The sequence below is a fragment of the Coregonus clupeaformis genome, chromosome 39 (genome assembly GCF_020615455.1).
Source record: "Coregonus clupeaformis isolate EN_2021a chromosome 39, ASM2061545v1, whole genome shotgun sequence".
In the NCBI taxonomy this organism is placed as follows: Eukaryota; Metazoa; Chordata; class Actinopteri; order Salmoniformes; family Salmonidae; genus Coregonus; species Coregonus clupeaformis.
This window is the reverse complement of record NC_059230.1, coordinates 11,679,912-11,704,629: the sequence shown is the minus strand read 5'-3', so window position 1 is coordinate 11,704,629 and position 24,718 is coordinate 11,679,912. Positions and strand designations below refer to the sequence as shown.

The 24,718-nt window shown below is 44.7% G+C and overlaps 1 protein-coding gene across 7 annotated transcripts in view; it reads right to left on the bottom strand.

Moving 5' to 3' along the window:
* Positions 1-24,240, bottom strand: part of LOC121554141 (neuralized-like protein 4) — a 33,156-nt gene extending 8,916 nt beyond the window's left edge. Inside the window, exons 1-20 of one of the 7 annotated variants that reach the window (XM_041867599.2) lie at positions 24,058-24,240; positions 13,031-13,234; positions 12,421-12,721; positions 12,211-12,276; positions 11,614-12,041; positions 10,951-11,062; positions 10,230-10,318; positions 10,074-10,146; positions 6,915-7,188; positions 5,289-5,488; positions 4,939-5,024; positions 4,535-4,697; positions 4,126-4,336; positions 3,919-4,010; positions 3,740-3,818; positions 3,306-3,481; positions 2,887-3,015; positions 2,624-2,769; positions 2,272-2,490; positions 1,915-2,013 (exon numbers count right to left, since the gene is read on the bottom strand). In XM_041867599.2, coding sequence (XP_041723533.2) covers positions 1,915-2,013; positions 2,272-2,490; positions 2,624-2,769; positions 2,887-3,015; positions 3,306-3,481; positions 3,740-3,818; positions 3,919-4,010; positions 4,126-4,336; positions 4,535-4,697; positions 4,939-5,024; positions 5,289-5,488; positions 6,915-7,188; positions 10,074-10,146; positions 10,230-10,318; positions 10,951-11,062; positions 11,614-12,041; positions 12,211-12,276; positions 12,421-12,721; positions 13,031-13,234; positions 24,058-24,222 — 3,312 coding nt within the window. In that variant the 5' untranslated portion in view covers positions 24,223-24,240. The remainder of the gene's footprint in view (positions 1-1,914; positions 2,014-2,271; positions 2,491-2,623; positions 2,770-2,886; positions 3,016-3,305; positions 3,482-3,739; positions 3,819-3,918; positions 4,011-4,125; positions 4,337-4,534; positions 4,698-4,938; positions 5,025-5,288; positions 5,489-6,914; positions 7,189-10,073; positions 10,147-10,229; positions 10,319-10,950; positions 11,063-11,613; positions 12,042-12,210; positions 12,277-12,420; positions 12,722-13,030; positions 13,235-24,057) is intronic. The other 6 variants (XM_045211905.1, XM_041867600.2, XM_045211904.1 and 3 more) reach the window with 6 other exon arrangements.
* Positions 24,241-24,718: the final 478 nt, after the last annotated feature.

The following is a 24,718-nucleotide window of genomic DNA, read 5'->3' as shown; positions in this document are numbered from 1 at the left end:
CCCAAGTTAATATACAGTGCCCTCCACAATTATTGGCACCCCTGTTTAAGATGTGGTCAAGGACTTCCAAAAATTCTCCTTTTTTTTTTAAACAACATAGAACCCAAATGCAAAAAAAGAGAAAAATCCAACCTTTTATTTAAGTACATTACTTTGGTGTAAAAAAAAAAAAAAATCACACATTTAGAAAAAATAAAACTTGAAATCATGTGTCCCACAATTATTGGCACCCCTGATGTTAATACTTTGTACAACCCCCTTTTGCCAACAAGACAGCACTTAATCTCCTCCTATAACATTTCACAAGATTGGAGAACACAGAGAGAGGGATCTTTGACCATTCTTCTTTGCACAATCTTTCTAGATCATCCAGTGTCCTGGGTCCTCTCTTATGCACTCTCCTCTTTAGCTCGCCCCACAGGTTTTCGATTGGGTTGAGGTCTGGGGACTGAGATGGCCATGGGAGGACCTTGAGTTTGTGACTGCTGAACCATTTTTGTGTAGATTTTGCCACATGTTTTGGATCATTATCCTGCTGAAAGACCCAATGACGACCCATCTTCAGCTTTCTGGCAGAGGCCATCAGGTTTTTATTTAAAATGTCCTGGTAGTTCAAAGCGTTCATAATGCCATGCACCCTAACAAGGTTCCCAGGGCCTTTGGAAGAGAAACAGGCCCACAGCATCACAGATCCTCCACCATACTTCACGGTGGGCATGAGGTGCTTTTCGGCATACTCATCTTTTGTTTTACGCCAGACCCACTTAGAGTGTTTGTTGCCAAAAAGCTCAATCTTAGTCTCATCTGACCAAAGCACACGATCCCAGTTGAAGTCCCAGTGCCGCTTAGCAAACTCCAGACGTTTGTGAGTGTTAGTGAGAAAAGGCTTTTTCCTTGCATGCCTCCCAAACAGCTTGTTGGCATGTAGAGAGCGTCTGATGGTTGTTTTGGAGACTTTGTGACCCCAAGATGCCACTCTTTGATGCAATTCTGTGACAGTGAGCTTAGGACTTTTTTTTACTTCTCTTACCATCCTCCTCACTGTGCGTTGTGGCAAGATAAACTTGGGACCTCTTCCAGCCTTGTTTGTCACTGTTCCAGTTGTTTTAAACTTCTTAATGATTCCTCTGACTGTAGATACGGGCAAGTTAAGGCGAGTGGCTATTTTCTTGTAGCCATTGCCTGACTTATGAAGGTCGACACAAATCTGCCTTACTTGAATGGTGTGTTCTCTTGTCTTTGCCATGTTGACAAATGGGTAAGAGAATTAGGCCTCTGTGTCACGTCATATTTATACCCCAGGGAAACAGGAAGTCATGAATTACTAATTAAAAGTTCCTAGATACCCTGACCAACTTTAGCAACTACAGAAAAATATATTTAAAAAAATATATATTAAAAATTTCAGCGGAATTGTTAGGGGTGCCAATAATTGTGGGACACATGATTTCAAGTTTTTTTTTTTCTAAATGTGTGATTTTTTTTTTTACCACCAAAGTAATGTACTTAAATAAAAGGTTGGATTTTTCTCTTTTTTTGCATTTGGGTTCTATGTTGTTTTTAAAAAAATTAGAATTTTTGGAAGTCCTCGACCACATCTTAAACAGGGGTGCCAATAATAGTGGAGGGCACTGTAGTTGAATCAGAGTTAGTTTTGATATTTCAACCTGCATGTCCTGATCGTGTCTGGTGTGGGAGGAAAAAATCAACACCTGTGCGGTCTGGTCAGCATGTTAGGGTTAGAATTAGGGTAAGGAGTTAGGGTTAGGGGTTAAGGTAAATAGGATTTTGAATGGGAATCAATTGTTTGGTCCCCACAAGTCTAGGAAAACAATCATGTGTGAATTGAACAAGTATGACGTGTGTGTATGAGAGAACAGTTTGTACGTTCATGAAGTGTGTGTGTGTGTGTACCTTGGCCACAGCGGTGGCAGCTGGTCCCATGTCCTCTCCGTCGATAAGGACGTGCATGGTGTCATCGCTGCATCTCTTCACCCCAACGCGGTTCCCCACCTAGACACACACAGAATCCAACTCAGGCACCAAATGTAGTACCTACTTAGCTATTAATCTATTCATCACAATCCTTCTATCCATTCCATATGCACTAATGTTTATAGTGTCCATCTTTGTCTTTTCTTTCTTCCTCCAATCCCAACCTGTTGTTCCCTCCCTCCCCCCCATGTTTCTCTCTGTTTCTGCAACAACTGACAAAATAAGTACAAATTATTGATTCAACAGAGCTCTGGAATCCAACGTCCTGTCTCTCACCGTCAGTCTGTCCAGGGAGGCGCCGTAGTTCTGTCTCTGCAGGAGCCCGTTGCGTCTGACCTCTGACCCCGCTAGCAGCCAGGTGACCTTGGCCCGGAGCTGTGTGAGGGAGGGGGACAGGCCTGAAATGGGGCAGGAGGGCAGCTCTGGAGGGGCTAGGGTGGTCAGACCCATGTGGAGGGAACCAGACCACTGGTCATCCACCTCGTCTATCTTCACCTGGGGTTTGGGTGGAGGGACAATAATACAACATCAATAATTAATGTTATGAAGTGGGTGTGTGTATGAGACAGCAGATGAATCAAGTGTTATGGAAATACAGCAGTCTAATAGATAACAGAACACTACGCACCTCAAACAGTTCTTCTGTTTTGAGTTCCTTGGCGCTGAAGACGATGCCGTGTGCATATCCTCCCAGCCTGACGGCCTGGCAGCCCTCTCCCAGCAGAACCACGTTTTTACCATGCTTACTGTGGAGCCGGTGGGCCACGCCTGCCACTACACACACAGGGAAGAAGGAGAGATGTGAGCCAGACTGTCGTTCAACAACTTATTTAGATCCATAGCCTGAGAGAAAATAACACACACACACACACATCCATCCATGGTCAGTACCTGGGGAGTGTATGGGGAAGCTTTTTTCTGTGATGTTGCTGGTACACAGACTGTTATCCTGAGGGCCAGAGGAACTGGTGATGGACACCTGAACACACTGACCATACAGGTCTATCACCGCGTACACCTCTAATGGAGGGAAGGAGGGAGGGAGACAAGAGAGAGAGGAAAGAGGGGTTTACCAAGTTCACCATATATTTGGAAAGTGGAGACGCTTGACAAAGAGATCAATGAGACTAGCCTTGATTTAGCACAAGAGAGCTGCTAAGTGGATTTATTCAGAGACACTTAGCATCAAAGTGCATAGTACACACCATCAGTTCCATTTCAATCCAATCAATTCATGAGCCTTTTGTCCCCAACCCCTAGCCCATGTATGGGGTCGTAAAATGGGGTTTATGATAACTGGTTCCATTCACCTTTACCTGGCGGCAGCCCGGTGCAGGCCACGCCCTGGTCTATCCCGTTGATGTAGTAGTGAAGGTCGCCGGTGGCCGAGCGCATCATGCCGATCCTACTGCCCGTGGTCAGAGTGTCCAGGTCACAGCCGTAGTTGTTACGCATGGTGTTGCCGTCCTGCATGATGGCCGTGCCACTGGTGGGGGGGGGGTGAGAGAGGGAGTTCAAATTAAACTTGGTTTATTTCATGCACAAGACAGAGGAAGGTATTCCCTTAGATGCTACTTAGTGAGATCCACTGTAGTAGATAGATACAACAGTAGGAGTCGATAACAGTAGATTTAATCTAATCTATGTTTCAAAACAAGAGGGTTGAAAATCATTCATTTAGAATGTTCAAGCACTGAGACAGACACAAAACACTCACATCTCCCCACCCAACACACACACACACCTAAGCATCCAGGTATCGTAGTCTATATCCGTCATGGTGTTAGGAAACTCCAGCTCTTCTGGCCTGATGGCGGTCACACCTGGATAGAACACACACGGACAAACATATATCACCCCACTGCTGTGTGTGTGGATAGGGCTGTGTGAGAAGGTCGAGAGGGTTAAATAGAAACGCCTTACCTGCCATTATCTTACCTGCTTCTATTGACCCCGACCAACGGTCCACCATCTTCTGAATGACTATCTCAAAGAGCTCTCCATCTCGAAGGCACCTGAAAACGGACAACACACAGTCAGGACACACAAACACATGTGTGTGTGTGTGTGTGGACCTTCTGACCTGTTGGAGATGACGCAGGTGTGTGTGTGTGTGTGTGTGTCACTGACCTGTTGGAGATGACGATGGCGTCGTTGAACTCGGATCGACAGTTCTGTCTGAGGGCGGTGCGCCCCCCGTTGGTGATTACCGCGTTAGTGCCGTGCAGCTGGTGGAAGCGCAGGTCGTTGGCACTGTTGCCCCCGGCGACCGAGCATGGGCTGCTGGGCGACATGACGACGGGGCCCTCCGAGCTGTCCTCAGGGAGAGGGGGGAGATCTGCTAGAGAGCGTAGAAATGGTTGTGGATGGTTGTTGAGGCAAAGCTAGTTGGATGAGGATATTCACATACTATCTACAGATACACTTCCATGTCTTCAGTATACACGTGGTTCCAAAACCTTTTTGATCTGTGACGCACTAGAAGCCTTTGGAATTGTCTTGGGAACCTTTATCTTTGTCAACCCTCCTCCATGCTCACCCATGTCGTCCATGATGGTGGCCTGCGCGGCCTGGCCGTAGAGGTCCACCACGGCGTAGACGCTGAGTGGGATGTTCCACGCCGCCGGGCCCTGCGCCACCCCGTTCACAAAGAAGTGGAGGCTCCCATCCTCCTTACGCACCACACCCACTGTGTCCCCCGCCTGGAGAGAGAAGACAGGGGTCAGAGAGAAAGAGATCAGTGTTAAATTGACAACCTCAAAGCACACAACAACAGGTGATATGGGTGAGAAGTACGATAGAATGTAAGTGTTGATAGTGAGTGAGAAGAAGAAAAAGAGTGAGAGCAGGAACAGGACAGAGAGAGAGAGAGGATGAGAAATAGAGAGAGGGGGATAGAGTTTATTAATCTAAGGATGACTGTAAAGTATGTCTCCCACTCACTTTGAGTCGGTCCAGGTTGTGTCCGTACTCGTCCAGTATGGTGGTTCCGTTGTGCATCACCCCGTTCCCGGTCATCATCCAAGTCCCTGGGACACAAAACCATAACATCAGTCAACCTACAACAAAATAATCAAATCAGTCAACCTACAACAAATCCAGAACATCAGTCAAACTACAACAAAATCATCAAATCAGTCAATCAACAGCCCTTTCCAAACATTGTTTGAGTATGGAAAAGTAGATGAATCAAGCCCCTAGCCTAAAAAGAAGGCTAGTTGGGCCTGCTAGTGTATTGCTTTCAGATCTACAAGTAACCCTGCTAGGGGGTAGGGGTAAGAGGTTGGTATTACCTGATTGGTTGGTATTACCTGAGCGCAGGTTGGTCATGGTGGAGGGCAGCTGCAGGTAGGCGGGGTTGTGCGTGGTCACGCCAATCTCGATGGAGCCCGCCCACTTGTCCACCATCTTGTCGATGCGCACCTGGAACACCTCGTTGGAGCGCAGCGGGCGGCCACTCAGGACCACGCCGTGATTGAAGTCGTCCGAAGCACTGCCCGAGGAAAAATACACACAATCAACAAATCAATTAAATCAAATGTATATATTTATGTAATATACAGTGGCTTGCGAAAGTATTCACCCCACTTGCCATTTTTCCAATTTTTTTGCCTTACAACCTGGAATTTAAATGTTTCCCCTTAAACCACTCAAGTCTTGCTTTAGCAGTATGCTTAGGGTCATTGTCCTGCTGGAAGGTGAACCTCTGTCCCAGTCGCAAATCTCTGGAAGACTGAAACAGGTTTCCCTCAAGAATTTCCCTGTATTTAGCGCAATCCATCATTCCTTCAATTCTGACCAGTTTCCCACTCCCTGCCGATGAAAAACATCCCCACAGCATGATACTGCCACCACCATGCTTCACTGTGGGGATGGTGTTCTCGGGGTGATGAGAGGTGTTGGGTTTGCGCCAGACATAGCATTTTCCTTGATGGCCAAAAAGCTCAATTTTAGTCTCATCTGACCAGAGTACCTTCTTCCATATGTTTGGGGAGTCACCCACATGCGTTTTGGCTAACACCAAACGTGCTTGCTTATTTTTTTCTTTAAGCAATGCCTTTTTTCTGGCCACTCTTCCGTAAAGCCCAGCTCTGTGGAGTGTACGGCTTAAAGTGGTCCTATGGACAGATACTCCAATCTCCGCTGTGGAGCTTTGCAGCTCCTTCAGGGTTCTCTTTGGTCTCTTTGTTGCCTCTCTGATTAATGCCCTCCTTGCCTGGTCCGTGAGTTTTGGTGGGCGGCCCTCTCTTGGCAGGTTTGTGATGGTGCCATATTATTTCAATTTTTTAATAATGGATTTAAATGGTGCTCTGTGGGATGTTCAAAGTTTCGGATATTTTTGTATAACCCAACCCTGATCTGTACTTCTCCACAACTTTGTCCCTGACCTGTTTGGAGAGCTCCTTGATCTTCATGGTGCCGCTTGCTTGGTGGTGCCCCTTGCTTAGTGGTGTTGCAGACTCTGGGGCCTTTCAGAACAGGTGTATATATACACACTGAGCTCATGTGACAGATCATGTGACACTTAGATTGCACACAGGTGGACTTTATTTAACTAATTATGTGACTTCTGAAGGTAATTGGTTGCACCAGATCTTATGTAGGGGCTTCATAGCAAAGGGGGTGAATACATATGCACGCACCACTTTTCCATTATATATTCTTTTGAATTCTTTGAGACAAGTTATTTTTTTCATTTCACTTCACCAATTTGGACTATTTTGTGTATGTCCATTACATGAAATCAGGTTTTAATGCAACAAAATAGGAAAAACGCCAAGGGGGATGAATACTTTTGCAAGGCACTGTACCACACCCCCTCGGGCCTTACTGCTTAAATATACTATGACCAATTAAATCTTAAACAGTTGGTAAAGATATGATATTGTTCGAAACAAGGCCATGGTTACAATACGTACTGAGGGCGAAGCGCCGTCCTGCCCTCGCTGATGATGGCTGCCTTTTGGCCACAGTTGGAGTGGAAGAGGAGGCGGTCAGGGGCGTCGGGGTCCGGCGTGAGGGAGAGGGCGGGCCGGGGGCGGCCAACATCTGGCGACAGCGCCCGCATGATGGCGTTGTTGCGGCGGAGACGGTCGCTGTGGTTGTGATTGTGGACGATGGTCACCTTGACCGCCATGCCGTAGAGGTCGACCACGCCGTAGACCACAGTGGGTGTCTGGGCCGCTGCCACGCCTAGGGGGCAGGGTCAGAGGTCAAATTGAGGTTATGAACGACTTGGATGAAATGTGGTAATGATTTGCAATTGTACGTGTTTCTCGAACTGACAATGATATTTATACATTGTATGGGGCAAAACTCCTCTGCATGACAATTATGTAAACAATCCATCAAATGACAACAAGTATGTAAAACATAGCAAGCATTTCAACGATGTGCCTCTTAATAAATAATATACTTCATGCATTTTTAGTATTACCATATAAATTGCAGCATTATGGTTTGCCTGTCCTTCACACTGCAATGTTAATAGCTACTCTATCAACATATGAGCTCAAAGCTCCTATCCCTCTAACACAGGGGTGTCAAACTCATTTTAGCTCAGGGGCCACATGGAGGAAAATCTATTCCCAAGTGGGCCGGACCGGAAAAATCATGGTATATATAACTTAAAAACAACAACTTCAGATTGTTTTCTTTGTTTTAATACAATCAACATACAACATAAAGCTGGAGCCTGAGGACAGTGTGTCCAAAATAGTACAAGCACAACATCACTATTAATCATAAAACACGTCAAGTTTATTTGAAAATTCTAAAGAAAAAGAACACACAAACACACAATGCCTCAGTGATTAACAGAACTGTTTCACAGATCACAGAACTATATCAGGGTGTCATTTCTCAGGCAGAAATGTAGATAAAAATAATGAAATCCTGTTCCCCAAACAAGTGCAAGAACCACAGAGTCAAGAATAGGTTAAATATACAACTAAAATAAAATCAATTAAAAACAATAGCACATCAACATAAAAACATATAAACATAAAGCTGGAGCCTGTGGACAGTGTCCAAAAGCACAACATCACTATTAATCATAAAACACCTCAAGTTATTTGAAAGTTCTGAGGACAAAGAACACACAAACACACAATGCCTCAGTGATTCACAGAAGTATATCACAGAACTATATCAGGGTGTCATTTCTCAGGCAGAAATGTAGATAAAAATAATGAAATCCTGTTCCCCAAACAAGTGCAAGAACCACAGAGTCAAGAATAGGTTAAATATACAATAAAATAAAAACAATTAAAAACAATAGCACATCAACATAAAAACATATAAACATAAATCTGAAAGCGTTGCTCAAACTCCCGTAACAGTCCCGTTATTTTATCTTTGAACCGCTTCATGTCTGCCACATGTTGGGTTGCGCACACATTTTTCAGACAGGGGAAGTGAGCTGCATCACCACCGGCAAGTTGCGTCTCCCACAATGACAGCTTCAACTTGAAAGAACGTATGCTGTCATAATACTGCGTGACAACGTTGTTGCGCCCTTGCAGCTGTTTGTTCAAGTTATTCAGGTGCTCTGTAACATCCACCATAAATGCAAGGTCCTGCATCCATTCTGCGGAATGAAATTCTAACACTGGTTTGCCCTTTCTTCCATGAACTGTTCAATTTCTTCTCGTAAATCAAAGAAACGCCTCAGCACAGCACCTCGGCTTAACCATCTTACCTCAGTGTGGTATGGCAGGCCATAGATGTGGTCTTTCTCTCTGAGAAGGCTGTCAAACTGACGGTGATTCAGGCTTCTGGATCGGATGAAATTAACAGTTTGGATGACCACCTTCATGACGTTATCCATCTTTAATGACTTGCAACACAAAGCCTCCTGGTGCAAAATACAGTGAAAAGTCAAAAAATCACGTCCTCCATTTGCAGATTGCACTTTCTCTCTGAGCTTTGTCACAACGCCTGCTTTTTTCCCGATCATTGAGGGCGCACCATCTGTAGCCAGGCTGACAGCGCGGGACCAGTCCACTCCGACCCTGTCCAGCGCGGCGACGAGTGCGGTAAAAATATCAGCTGCTGTCGTTGTATCTGTCATCGGCACCAACTCCACGAACTCCTCGGTGACGGTCAATGTCTCCGCGGATGAAAATGGCCAGTTGTGCAACATCTGTAATGTCCGTGCTTTCATCAATTGCAACCGAAAACGCAATAAATGACATTACTTTTTGCTTCAACTGGCTGTCCAAATCCACTGAAAGATCGGAAATCCTGTCTGCAACTGTGTTTCTTGTCAGGCTGATATTTGCAAAAGCCTGCCGCTTTTCAGGGCACACAATCTCCGCTGCCTTCATCATGTATGTTTTTACAAATTCACCCTCACTAAATGGTTTTGAAGCCACTGCGATTTCATTAGCAATGAGGTAGCTAGCTTTCACTGCAGCGTCACTGATGTCTCGGCTGTGAGTAAACACAGACTGCTGTTTCTTCAGACCCGCCAACAGTTCATTCACCTTCTCTCATCTCCGCTATCCTTGAAAGTTGTCATATTTGTCGGCATGAAGACTCACATAGTGGCGACGAAGGTTATATTCTTTCAGCACTGCAACATGCTCTGAACACACCAAACATACAGCTTTCCCATTCAATTCCGTGAATAAATAGGATGACCATTTTTCTTGGAACACTCTGCGTCCACTTTTCTCTTTTTTGACAGAGACATATTGGGGCAATGAGGGTGCCAAAGCACATCATGTTAAAAGTAGAAGCCGTAATAAATATCGCGGGCAAAACAAAGTAGGTCATTGGCTGCACGTGCTTGACCTACTTGCTCTGCCCCGGTATAAACAGTTTGCTTGCTTAACACAATTGCTATTGGACGCAATTGGAACAGCAGTTTATTTTAAATTGCAGCGCATTTTTATACTTTACAATTTTTTAATTTAAAAAAAAAAAAAATTAATCATCTCGCGGGCCGGATTAAACCCGTTTGCGGGCCTGATCCGGCCCGCGGGCCGGACGTTTGACACCCCTGCTCTAACACCATGCTACAGCCATTCAATCCCCCGTTACATTGACGGATGCTCCTGCCGTGTCACTCTCACCTTGGTCGATGCCATTGATGTAGAAGTGAAGAGCTCCGCTGGCCTTGTGCATCAAGCCTATGTGATCCCCCTCCTGGAATGGAAGTCACAGAGAGTGTCATGGTTAAGATGTTAGGGATGTGTGTGTCTATATGTGTCTGTGCGTGAGACACTGACCTGCAGTTCATCCAGGCTGAATTCACAGTACTCCCGACGGGTTCCCTTGCCGTTAGTCAGGATCCCACAGCCACTCATCATGATTGTACCTGGAAGGCAAGAAAGAAACACACAGCAAGATGTAGCCTTATACTTTTTTTTTTCTTTTTTTTTTCTTCTTTTTATTCTGGGGGTAGATCAGCTTAATATTGCAGATAGATTGTAACTTCTATCAATGTAGCCTTATACTTTGCAAAGAACAAGAATGAACAGCCCCTCCTGGATTTCGCTGGGATTTTTTGGTGATATTTGCGGGCAAAAGATAATGACATTTTGCATGGCAATATGCAATGACTGTCAAGTTTCTCGCGAAAACACGCTGACGAAGGAAAAGGTTTGTTGACGTGTAGCTTGATTTAACCATATTATGTGGTAAATGTGTGGTGATTGGTTGAAAATGCAAGCCCTCTTTTTGTACTGCAGTGACGGGTCAGTTTTATGCGATAATATTGTGATGATTTTACTGTTTTATTGTAAAAATAGTGCGGTGATTGGTCAAACTTGCAAGCCCTCGCATAATATGCGGGGAATTGTTGCTTTTGCAACAACAACAAAATTGATCGCAGAATCCTGGAGGGATTGAACATGTGTGCAGTTTGTTGTGGAATGAATAGATCAAGTTGTATATTGGGTTTGAGCAACACCTCGCTAGCGTGTGTATGTATGTGTGTATGTTACGTACCTGAGCGCAGATTTGTCATTGTGGCTGGGTAGTCCAAGTTGTTGGGGTTGTGTGTCGTCACGCCAATCTCGATCGACCCCGACCACTTGTCCACCAGCTTATCTATGCGGATCTGTGGCACAACAGAAACCAGGGGCGCATTCAGAAACCAGGGGCGCAAAAAGTATTGCAACGGAAAACGGAAACAAGCGTTTCTTATTGGAGAAGTTCAGGCAGTCCCTTCCCTGCTTTGGTCTCTAAGGAATTCTCTCACTCTCTTTTAGATTATAGGAACATTTAATATTTTTACATTTTACATTATTCATCTCAAGCTACAGTCCATCAGACCCCAATGGAAATGCACTAATCTATTCATTCACACCCTGTGGCTGTAACATATGAATATTCGGTAACACTTCACTTGACACCCAGCGTCATAACATGTTATGACGGGCGGGATGCTAACCAAATTAACGTAACCAGTTATGACAGCTGGTGTCAGCAATGACAGCTGTTATGTTATTACTATGACAGTGCTATGTAGGCTATTCCTTATGAGCATTCAAATTAAGAATGACCAGACAAATGTTATTATTGTTGTAAAACACCTTGATCTAAGGCCCTCGTTTCAACTCCTTCCAAGCATTCACATATCTCAGTATCGGAGCAAGTGATTGGCCGCACCTCAAACATCTCGTTGTGTCGAAGTGGCCGGTTGGTCATGACCACGCCGTTGTTGAACTCGTCCAGCGGTCGCCGCCTCTCAGCCGTCTTGTTGTTGTTGCTCAGCTTGATCAGTGTGCCGCACTTCTCGTGGAACAGCAGCGCATCATTGGTTAGCATCCCGCCCGTCAGTGCCCCGGGTCTCGCCCCTCCGCCGCCTGCAGGGCTGTTATTGACGCTTCCAGTATTGCCGGTCCCGCCCCCGCTGTCACTACTGTTAACGGATCCCCCTCCGCTGATGCTCCCCCTGTCCCCTCTACTTCCTGTTCCTGAGTCTGTCCCTGTTCCACCCCCCCCCAGGTCTCCCCCTCCTCCCCCGTTGTCCTCTGAGCGGTAAAGGGATACGATGGCATTGTTTAACACGTCAAAGAGCTGGTGCTCTGTCAGCACTACAGGGGCAGGCGAGAGAAAAATAGTGTGTGTGAGAGAGTGGAGAGGAAGAGAGATTGTGTGAGAGAAAGAAAGAGGGAAAGAGAGACAAAGATGGCGAGTCAGTTGCACAATTGACCAAATGTAACAGAGATTGGGGTAGAGGTTTTAGGGTTTTGATTTTCTTACCAGTCTCAGGCTCTAGGTTGTTGGGGAGCTTGTCAGGTCGGTTATGAGTAGGAGGGAGCTCAGGCACTGAGACAAAGCAGGAAGGAGAAGACAAACCAAAAAAGAGAGAAGAGTCTTTCCCTCATTACTACACCCTTTCACACGATGACACAACAAACCCTCCATTTCAATAGATAAACATTGTCAACAAAAACATCAACAACCTCCTACCTTCCTCTATCGTCCCGTTTGTCGCCGCTGCCAGGATCACCACTGACGTCAGACCCCCGACGTCCCCCTCCCTGACCCCGCACACCACCACCTCCTCTTCCACCTCCTCTTCCACCTCCTCCACCGTCTCCCTCTCAGTGTCTCTCTCCGCCAAGGACGGCGGCTCGCAGCTCACCACAGTCACTTGCGTACACTTGCCGTAGAGGTCCACCACCGCCCAGAGGCCCGTCGGGAGACCACTGGCAGCTGCGCCACAGTCCTGCCCGTTCACCCACAGGTGGAGCTCGCCGTGGGCGCTCCGCTGTACAGTAGAACAGAAACAAGAAAAGTGATAACTCATTGTCCATTTTTTGAGAAACAGACATTTGACTTCTGGCTAGCCTATCTAAACCTCCCCAAATACACAGAGAATTGAGAGGCACAGGGTCAGCCATGAAGCAGCGCCGCTGGATGGAGAGCAATTGTAGAGATTGAGTGCCTTGCTCAAGGGCACAACGGCAAGGATCAGAGACCAGTACACCTTCTGTTACCAATTCAGTACCTTGCCTGGGGCTTGAACCGGCGACCTTCCGGCCACTAGTCCGCCTTGCTAAGCCAATAGGCTACCTACCTGTATGCCCACACGGTCGCCCTCAGACAGCTGGTCCAGGTCGCGGCCGTACTCCTCGAGGACGGAGCGGCCGTCACGTAGCACCGAGCAGCCAGACACGATCCAGGAGCCTCCCTTCAGACCCGTAGCACTGCTGGGGAAGTCGAGACCAGCCGGGTCCAGAGACGTCACCCCGATCTCTATGGAGCCGCTCCAAGAGTTCACCTGTAGCAGGAAGAGAAGGGTGTGTTTATCTACATTTATTTATTCATCTATTAATTTATTGGTCAATTTTGACATTTAGTCAGTTATGTTCAATAGTTTGTATAGATTAGTAAGCCTACACGTAATTCCAAATGAGTTTATTTACTTTTTCCTCTGTTAGATGGGTCGGTTGTTTAGCAACAAAAGCGTTGGGTGCACAACTATGAGGCAAGACAGACAGGGTGGGCTTAGACTGTTGACAATATGTAAACTACACTGCTCAAAAAAATAAAGGGAACACTTAAACAACACATCCTAGATCTGAATGAATGAAATAATCTTATTAAATACTTTTTTCTTTACATAGTTGAATGTGCTGACAACAAAATCACACAAAAATGATCAATGGAAATCAAATTTATCAACCCATGGAGGTCTGGATTTGGAGTCACCCTCAAAATTAAAGTGGAAAACCACACTACAGGCTGATCCAACTTTGATGTAATGTCCTTAAAACAAGTCAAAATGAGGCTCAGTAGTGTGTGTGGCCTCCTCGTGCCCGTATGACCTCCCTACAACGCCTGGGCATGCTCCTGATGAGGTGGTGGATGGTCTCCTGAGGGATCTCCTCCCAGACCTGGACTAAAGCATCCGCCAACTCCTGGACAGTCTGTGGTGCAACGTGGCGTTGGTGGATGGAGCGAGACATGATGTCCCAGATGTGCTCAATTGGATTCAGGTCTGGGGAACGGGCGGGCCAGTCCATAGCATCAATGCCTTCCTCTTGCAGGAACTGCTGACACACTCCAGCCACATGAGGTCTAGCATTGTCTTGCATTAGGAGGAACCCAGGGCCAACCGCACCAGCATATGGTCTCACAAGGGGTCTGAGGATCTCATCTCGGTACCTAATGGCAGTCAGGCTACCTCTGGCGAGCACATGTAGGGCTGTGCGGCCCCCCAAAGAAATGCCACCCCACACCATGACAGACCCACCGCCAAACCGGTCATGCTGGAGGATGTTGCAGGCAGCAGAACGTTCTCCACGGCGTCTCCAGACTCTGTCACGTCTGTCACATGTGCTCAGTGTGAACCTGCTTTCATCTGTGAAGAGCACAGGGCGCCAGTGGCGAATTTGCCAATCTTGGTGTTCTCTGGTAAATGCCAAACGTCCTGCACGGTATTGGGCTGTAAGCACAACCCCCACCTGTGGACGTCGGGCCCTCATACCACCCTCATGGAGTCTGTTTCTGACCGTTTGAGCAGACACATGCACATTTGTGGCCTGCTGGAGGTCATTTTGCAGGGCTCTGGCAGTGCTCCTCCTGCTCCTCCTTGCACAAAGGCGGAGGTAGCGGTCCTGCTGCTGGGTTGTTGCCCTCCTACGGCCTCCTCCACGTCTCCTGATGTACTGGCCTGTCTCCTGGTAGCGCCTCCATGCTCTGGACACTACGCTGACAGACACAGCAAACCTTCTTGCCACAGCTCGCATTGATGTGCCATCCTGGATGAGCTGCACTACCTGAGCCACTTGTGTGGGTTGTACACTCCGTCTCATGCTATCACTAGAGTGAAAGCAACACCAGCATTCAAAAGTGACCAGAACATCAGCCAGGAAGCATAGGAACTGAGAAGTGGTCTGTGGTCACCACCTGCAGAACCACTTCTTTATTGGGGGTGTCTTACTAATTGCCTATCATTTCCACCTGTTGTCTATTCCATTTGCACAACAGCATGTGAAATGTATTGTCAATCAGTGTTGCTTCCTAAGTGGACAGTTTGATTTCACAGAAGTGTGATTGACTTGGAGTTACATTGTGTTGTTTAAGTGTTCCCTTAATTTTTTTGAGCAGTGTATATAGGTCTCCAAATGTTTCTTGAAAACATAAATACCTTTGCACAATGAGCACTTTAGCATAGACATGACATCAGTCAAAACAAGACATGGTATCAATAACAAAGATACAACGAGCTGAAACGAGCCACCTACGATTCCCCACATGGCAGCTTCTTGTCATTGTTGCTAGCTATCTGACCGTTCAGTCTTCCGGCCACATCCATGCGCACGCTTCATTTTTGTCATGTTGTCAGACAACCAGTCTATTAGGTCTATCTTTATTGAGTCCTTTTTAACATTTATTTACACTATCTATTAACAGTCAACTCCTAATAATGGCACATTCTGTGAACAACAAACAGAGAATCAAACTGAGTCGATCAAATCAAATCAAGTCAGTAAAGGCATCCCAGTAAAATCTTAGGCCTACAGGAGAAGTCAGGTCAGCTGGGTTAAACCAGGAGTCAATAATATACTGTAAACTAAGCCAGAGGATTCATATCTAGAGGGGTTTTACAGGGCTGTGTCATGTCTGTTAGCTAGGTTTTCAGATTTATGATCATGTACTTGCTGGGATGGATGCCGGAATGCCAGATCTTGTGATTTTTTGTATGACAGTATTACATGATGTGTAGGCCAAAGTCAACACCGGCACCACAAAACCATTCTGTCATTGCGTGCCCTTGGAAAGTGTGAATGATCACGAGGTGTGTATCAATTTCATTAATTGAATGCACACAGAGTGGAACTGCACACTCAAATCTGTCATTTGAAACATTAAACATACAATTCAATGTGTCAAAAAGAGCGTTTTTAAAACCACTATAGCTTCTTCTCACCATGCCAATATTTTGCTCTTACCTCCCCACCCAAACGCTCTCACCATCTCTTTCCTGTCTGTCTTGTCTTCCTCCAGTTGGTTAGATGCTAGGGCTAGGCTATGTAAGAGAGTTACAACAGTCCAGGGATCTGAGTTACAGATCTAGACTAAGCCTAAGACTGGCAATGCCTTACCGTGTGGAAGGCATAGAATTAGGAATTAGAATACTAGAATGGACATGAATCTTCTTATGATGGTATACACCCGAGTCCATATTCACGTAATAAGGAATTCCCATCGACCACAAATTTGGGAAAACATTATTTCCTATTGACCCCAATTGTAAAAGAGCCAACTTCGTCGTTGATTTTTTGTTATACAGAAATAACAGAACATGCCTGAAAAACTGCTGTGCTGTTATTATTTCCCCACAGTTGGGCAGGGCTGCGACATTCTATCTAATACTGACTGGGACTATAAAGGTCAGCCATTTTGGTCAGGGAGTTTGCCAACCATTGTTTGCCAGTGCTGTGATAAGATCAAATGTAAAATAATGAATTTGAAGAATTTACACTACATGACCAAACGTATGTGGACACCTGCTCGTCGAACATCTAATTCCAAACTCATGGGCTTTAATATAGAGTTGGTCCCCCCATTTGCCTCTACAACAGCCTCCACTCTTCCGGGAAAGCTTTCTACTAGATGTTGTAACATTGCTGCGGGAACTTGCTTCCATTCAGCCACAAGAGCATTAGTGAGGTCGGGCACTAATGTTGGGCGATTATGCCTGGCTCGCAGTCGGCGTTCCAATTAATCCCAAAGGTGTTCGATGGTGTTGAGGTCAGGGCTCTGTACAGGCCAGTCAAGTTCTTCCACACAGATGTTGACAAATCATTTCTGTATGGACTTCGCTTTGTGCACGGGGGCATTGTCATGCTGAAACAAGAATGGGCCTTCCCCAAACTGTTGCCACAAAGTTGGAAGCACAGAATCGTATATAATGTCATCATACGCTTTAGCATTAAGATTTCCCTTCACTGGAACTAAGGGGCCTAGCCCGAACCATGACCATTATTCCTCCTCCACCAAACCTTACAGTTGGCACTATGCATTCGGGCAGGTAGCGTTCTCCTGGCATCCGCCAAACCCAGAGTCTTCCGTCGGACTGCCAGATGGTGAAGCGTGATTCATCGCTCCAGAGAACGCGTTTCCACTGCTCCAGAGTCCAATGGTGGCGAGCTTTACACCACTTCAGCCGACGCTTCGCATTGCGCATGGTGATCTTAGGCTTGTGTGCGGCTGCTCGGCCATGGAAACCCATTTCATGAAGCTCACGACGATTAGTTATTGTGCGGATGTTGCTTCCAGAGGCAGCTTGGAACCCAATAGTGAGTGTTGCAACCGAGGACAGACGATTTCTACGCGCTTCAGCGGTCCTGTTCTGTGAGCTTGTGTGGCCAACCACTTCGCGGCTGAGCCGTTGTCGCTCCTAGACGTTTCCACTTCACAATAACAGCACTTACAGTTGACCGGGGCAGTTCTCGCAGGGCAGAAATTTGACGAACTGACTTGTTGGAAAGGTGGCATCCTATGTTGAAAGTCACTGAGCTCTTCAGTAAGGCCATTCTACTGTCAATGTTTGTCTATGGCGATTGAATGGCTGTGTGCTCTATTTTATACACACTGTCAGCAACGGGTGTGGCTGAAATAGCTGAATCCACTAATCTGAAGGGGTGTCCACATACTTTTGTATATATAGTGTACCTGCACTGTATGTTTGTTAGCTAACCAGCCAGTTTTAGAGGAATGATTCCATAAATGTGTCTAACTGCCAATATGGCAACATTCCATTCAAACAATGCAGTCAATCCCCAGCCATATACTGGCTGACAACAGTTGATGATAGAACTTAGACAAGTTGTAAATGCAACAAGTACTGATATTGTATCATACAATAGCACTCACAGCTTTCCAAGAAAACTAAAACTGAGACATTTATGGTCTGTTTACATATATTTTAGAGGCTATTTATACAGAGAATTGGTATAAAACCCATATAAACTGTATTTATAATTATAAACTATTTTTATGTTGACAATAATTATATTACACAATTTCTGATATATCACATGCCTTACTTTTATTTTCCCGCTTTATTATTTATTACGGCCATTGAGATGTTAGCTATTAAAATCAGATCCAACAATAATATCAAGGGATTAGAAATCCAGGGCTTAAAAAGAAAGGTGTCATTATACGCTGATTTTGGTTTTCGTCAGGCATTACTGGAACCATGTCGTCCAAAAAGTTATACTTTTGAATTATCTGTCCATAGAACGTTCTTCCAAGAGTTTTGATGATCATCCAGGTGCTTTTTGGCAAACTTGAGTCAACTTTTTGGACGAGATGGGTCCAATTATGCCTGGCGAAAACCAAACACTGCATTCCACAGTAAGAACATCATACCAAAGGTCAAGCATTGTGGTGGTGGTGTGATGGTTTGGGGATGCTTTGCTGCCTCAGGACCTGGACGACTTGCCTTAATAGAAGGAACCATGAATTCTGCTCTGTATCAGAGAATTCTACAGGAGAATGTCAGACCATCCGTCTGTGAGCTGAAACTGAAGCGCAGCTGGGTCATGCAGCAAGACAATGATCCAAAACACACAATCAAGTCTACATGAAAATTGCTAAAAAGCAACAAATTGGAAGTTTTGGAATGGCCTAGTCAAAGTCCAGACCTAATCCCAATTGAGATGTTGTGGCAGGACTTGAAATGAGCAGTTCATGCTTGAAAACCCACACGTCACTGAGTTAAAGCAGTTCTGCATGGAAGAGTGGGCCAACATTTCTCCACAGCGACGTGAGAGACTGATCAACAACTACAGGAAGCATTTGGTTGGAGTCATTGCAGCTAAAGGTGGCACAACCAGTTATTGAGTGTAAGGGGGCAATTACTTTTTCACACAGGGGAATTGGGTGTTGCGTAACTTTGTTTATGAAATAAATATGTAATTGTTGTGTTATTTGTTCACTTATGTTCCCTTTATCTAATATTAGGTTTTGGTTGAAGATCTGATCTACTGACAACATTTCTCCCAAATACAAATATTGTCATTTAGAGCATTTATTTGCAGAAAATGTTCAAAACTGGTCAAAATAACAAAAAAGTGTTGTCCGACATCAAATAATGCAAAGAAAATAAGTTCATTTTTAAACAACACAATACTAAATGTTTTAACTTAGGAAGAGTTCAGAAATCAATATTTGGTGGAATAACCCTGATTTTCAATCACAGCTTTCATGCGTCTTGGCATGATCTCCACCAGTCTTTCACATTGATGTTGGGTGACTTTATGCCACTCCTGGCGCAAAAATTCAAGCAGCTCGGCTTTGTTTGATTGCTTGTGACCATCCATCTTCCTCTTGATCACATTCCAGAAGTTTTCAATGGGGTTCAGGTCTGGAGATTGGGCTGGCCATGACAGGGTCTTTATCTGGTGGTCCTCCATCCACACCTTGATTGACCTGGCTGTGTGACATGGTGCATTGTCCTGCTGGAAAAACCAATCCTCAGAGTTGGGGAACAATGTCAGAGCAAAAGGAAGCAAGTTTTCTTCCAGGACAACCTTGTACGTGGCTTGATTCATGCGTCCTTCACAAAGACAAATCTGCCCGATTCCAGCCTTGCTGAAGCACCCCCAGATCATCACCGATCCTCCACCAAATTCCACAGTGGGTGCGAGACACTGTGGCTTGTAGGCCTCTCCAGGTCTCCGTCTAACCATTAGACGACCAGGTGTTGGGCAAAGCTGAAAATTGGACTCAACAGAGAAGATGACCTTACTCCAGTCCTCTACGGTCCAATCCTTATGGTCTTTTGCAAACCTCAGCCTGGCTCTTCTTTGCTTCTCATTGATGAAGGGCTTTTTTCTAGCTTTGCACGACTTCAGCCCTTCCCCTAGGAGCCTGTTTCGAACCGTCCTCGCCGTGCATGTCACCCCAGCTGCCGTTTGCCATTCTTTTTGTAGGTCACTTGATGTCCTCCTACGGTTGTTGAGTGACATTCGAATTAGTTGGCGGTCAGTAGAGAGTCGTTTTCGCCCTCTGCCGGTCTGTAGCTTTGTTGTCCCCAATGTCTGCTGCTTGACCTTGTTCTTATGAACCGCCGTCTTTGAAATGTTAAGGATGGAAGCAATCTGACGCTCACTGTATCCCTCTGCCATTAAAGCCAGAATTGAACCCTTCTTTTCCTCACTCACAACTTTCCTTTTCAACTCTTTTGGCATGGTCAATAGTTAATTTTTCATTAATATTACTTTTGAGGTACTATTAGCACTGTTTTTGCCATCCAGCTGGTCCTATTGCAAGAGGATAGTGATGACCACAGCAGTGGTTTTTATACTTTTCCTCGTTAAATAAGATTTGGTTCAGGTGATCACCTAATCAGTACCTAATTCAGTAGAATGAGGTGTGCCTGTGTTGGAATTCAACAGACACTGAAATGGAATGGCTGTCACACATGTAGAGATGCTGATTTAAGAAAAATGTGCAGTGGTCTCTTAATTTTTCCACAGCTATATATATATATATATATATATATATATATATATATATTTGCGAGAGAAAAAAACATGGGGGATTGGAAGTGATGCAGACAATTACATTGCTGGAAGTTACAATCTATCTGCAATATTAAAGCTGATCTACCCCCTAAAAAAAATATATATCTGGATTATGCCTCTCCTGCCATTCATTCCAATTAGACTGGTTTAGATTTCTCCCTAAAGAAAATGGCTGCCATTTTCACCCCATTCTGGAAGTTTGAGGGTTTATGACATAGTCCATGGTTCCCCAACTGGTGGCAGGCATGGTGACTTGATTTGGCTCCCAAAGTTCTCTGTTGGACATAAAAGACTAAAAACACCAGCACTGTTCCAAAGTATTTCCACGCATAATAGTGAGATATATGTGATCGTATGTAAATGTAAGCGAGGTTTCAAATTATTATGTTTTAGTCAAATATTGTATCTGTTTGAGCTTCTTGCATTCAATTTTCAGTATTCAAATTATTTGTAATTATGTTCCGGCAACCTGACCATCCACTCCAGAATAAAATCTAACCGCGGCTGAATCGAGTTGATGATCCCTGACATAGCCCCTCTAGTAATTTAATAGGATCACTATGGTGGAAAGAGAAGATAACTCTCTCTCCATCTCCATCATCCACTCACATAGCCACCCAAGTCCATCTCGAAACAACACAGTATGTGAGATGTGTAAATTCAAATGTTGCAATCTAGGCCCTCTCTCAGTCTCTCTCATACACATACAAACAAACACAAGCACACTCATATCCATTTCGCTCTCTTTCTAGTCATATGTACGCGATAGGCATGGCATACATCGTCCAAGGAAATGCTGCAAGTAAGCATTTCTTGGACGATGTATACCATGCATATCCCGTACATACGACTAATTAAACTTGAAACACATCTGCAAACGAAAGTGTACACAAACACAGAAAAACAAACACAGATCTGTGAACAATCCGCTGCAGCTCCTTATCTCTCTGACACACACACTGCAAAGACAGCAACCGGGGGGGTTAGCCAGGCAGGTAGGCACATACTACTGCTTACCAAACTACTGTCCCGCATATACGCTACTGTCAACATTACCAACACCATAATATTCCACCCAGAACAAACTGATGGGTCGTTCCACCTCCAAAAACAAAAGAAAGAGAATTTCAACACTCACCATCTCAGATTGTTCTGAAATCATTTGTTGTTAGAAACAGGTAAGATTCACATTATTTTGTTGAAATTTAAATTAAAAAGAATCCCCCCATTGTTAAAGGGATAGTTCACCCAAATTACATTGTGGTTTTCTTACCCTGTCAGCAGTCAATGGACCAGGTATGACAGCAATCCATGCTTTGGTTTTGTTTACCTGATCACTGTTTCAAACGCTAACTTTTTAGCATTTGTGTCAGAAATCCAGTGCAAGTCAATGGTACCTATATAGGCATTTTCACGCTTCATGTCCAAATCATCCTAAAGTATCTAAAAATGGATTGTGTAACTCAATGATGTTACTTATAGATTATTTGGATATGAAGCGTGAAAATGCATTGCATATATCAATCTACGAGCTTGGTTTTGGTGCATTTGGACGGGACACAAGAGCAAGCTCAATCAATGTGAATTCACTACAAGCATTACTGTAGCAACAATGCCACGTTTGTTGCACTAACACAGATATTGATATCCCTCATGCAATTCCGGATAGGGGTCCATTATAACTTCGATACATGTGATGATACTGGCCATGAAACTATCATCAGTGAGAAGACATATCGGGTCACTCAGTGTTGGGAGGAAGTAAGGCCTATCTGTTAATGTTATCTGTCTAGCTAGCTATGCTCTTCATGTTAAGGCTTGCTTTATGAGTGTTATCCATGTAGCTAGATAGTGATTTCTAGTTATTGACCAAATACTTATTTTCCACCATAATTTGCAAATTAATTAATTAAAAATCCTACAATGTGATTTTCTGGATTTTTTTTTCTCATTTTGTCTGTCATAGTTGACGTACCTATGATGAAAATTACAGGCCTCTCTCATCTTTTTAAGTGGGAGAACTTGCACAATTGGTGGCTGACTAAATACTTTTTTTCCCCACTGTATATAGGGGCGGCAGGTCGCTTAGTGGTTAAGAGCGTTGTGCCAGTAACCGAAAGGTCGCTGGTTCTAATCCCCGAGCCGACTAGATGAAAAATCTGTCGATGTGCCCTTGAGCAAGGCACTTAACCCTAATTGCTCTGGATAAGAGCGTCTGCTAAATGACCAATTATTATTATTACTGTATATGTGTTCACTGAGCTGTGTGCCACCCAGGCTAAATTGGCATAGGAGGAAACAGTACTAATGCCCTCTGCCAACAACCCACAGAGGTGTGAGGGGCACTGACTACTCCTGATATGTTGTTGACACACCACCAGGCCAGCAGACCGGTAATCATGGCAACAGACCGGCTATCTGCCATTATAATTGGATAACAGGCAAACTAGGTGCTGCGGTTGGCATAGAGATAAGGAGTCTAAATGCTGCATAGGCAGGTAGACCTATAACAACAGTAACTAACTGTTAGCCTAAGACTACATTCTGATAAATTAGGGCTCAAAACAATGTGCATCACTAAGAAACTACAGCTATGTTTTTCAGGAATGAGCCTGTGCATAATAGGGAGAAGTTTTCCCCTAGCCACGGACACAGACGGGTCAGTTGTTTTTGTCAACATTTGTCAATTATCTGACCATAGAGCTGTGGTTAGGGGTGAATGCAACTTCTACCTCGAGGTGACCATGCAACAACTAGGATAAGACTGAGATCTGCTTTGCCCTTTCCTCCCAGTCTTTTTCTTATCAAGACCACCGATAATATATTAAATGGGGTTCTATGTATCTATGGTCAAGACCACAGTAGTGCCATAGGGCCTACCTGACAGATAGGTTAACTTGAATCAACCAGTATGCTTCTCTCGTCTAGTTGTCATTAGGTAGACGTCCTCTGACTACTAGCTGGACATGTCACTAACTGAACTGCTGCTGTCAACCAAGTGACTGTTGCTAGCTAGCTAGAGTGCTGCTGTCAAAAATGTTGGTCTTGGTAATAATAGGCACTTGACTAAACTAGTCACTAACTAGCTAGCTAACGTTAACTTAGTGTTTTGACAGCGATGCACCTGCTGGTTCGATCAACACACCAAAAAAGCTCGCTAATACGATAACGTCAGCTATAACTTAGATAACTACTGTAGAGCTAGACTTAGTCGGTAGCAAAGACATAGCTAGTTAGCCATCTAAACTAGCTAACTAGCTAGCCACCTTCAAAAACATATTGACGGGACCACACAAACAGCACCCCATGCTAGCTCGCTAATTCTGTTAAACAATTTCAGTTGTCAATGGGCCGTTACAAAAATATGTTAGTACATTTTGGACAGGATATAGCTAAAATTATAGCTGTAAATCCTGTACTGCTTGATTGTCATACAGCGCACGCCCAAGCAGCAAGGAATAGAAGGTACGAGCACCACTGCGGACAACAGAGACCCCGTCCCACTGACACTAACGTTAGCTGCACTCTCCCCCCATCCGAAAGTGACAGTTCTATTTACCTTCTTGTCAATACGGACCGTGAATACATCGCGGTCTTTCAGCGGCTCTCTGCTTAGAACCAAACCGTGGTTAAATTCCTGGACTGGTTGGTTCCGCTGAGCGGTTCGGTTCGAATTCGACAGTCCGATTAGCTTTCCGCTACACGGGTGCAGCTCAGCCGCCATCTTCACAGGGGCGGCTTGCTTCGCGACACACGGGTTTGCGACAATATAAAGCTCTTTTATTTTTTTGCATGTAAATCCAAATACACGCCCACTTATTTTTCGAAGAACGGCATAAGGTCAAGCAAGCAACATTTCTATATGGAAGTGTGTAGCCCGCTTTCTCTCGACAAAAAATCTTGACAATCAACAGAACATTTATCACTGATTTCCGAGAATGGGCCTTGTTTTATATGCATACTTCTGCCATAAACTTAATATAAACGCTTTGAAACCAGGAATTTCAAGCACATAGAACTGACCGTTTCTGGTTCATTCAGCATCCAGACAGGCAGCACTATATAAGGCATGCATTTTGCTACAATGATACTGTTAATTAATAATACCTATATTAAAATAAAGATAAATCATTGATCGCAGTGTGTGAGTCAGCTGGATATTGCAAATCCAAGTCATTATGATGGCTTTACATGAGTATGCCTTGGTCACTGAATGGGGC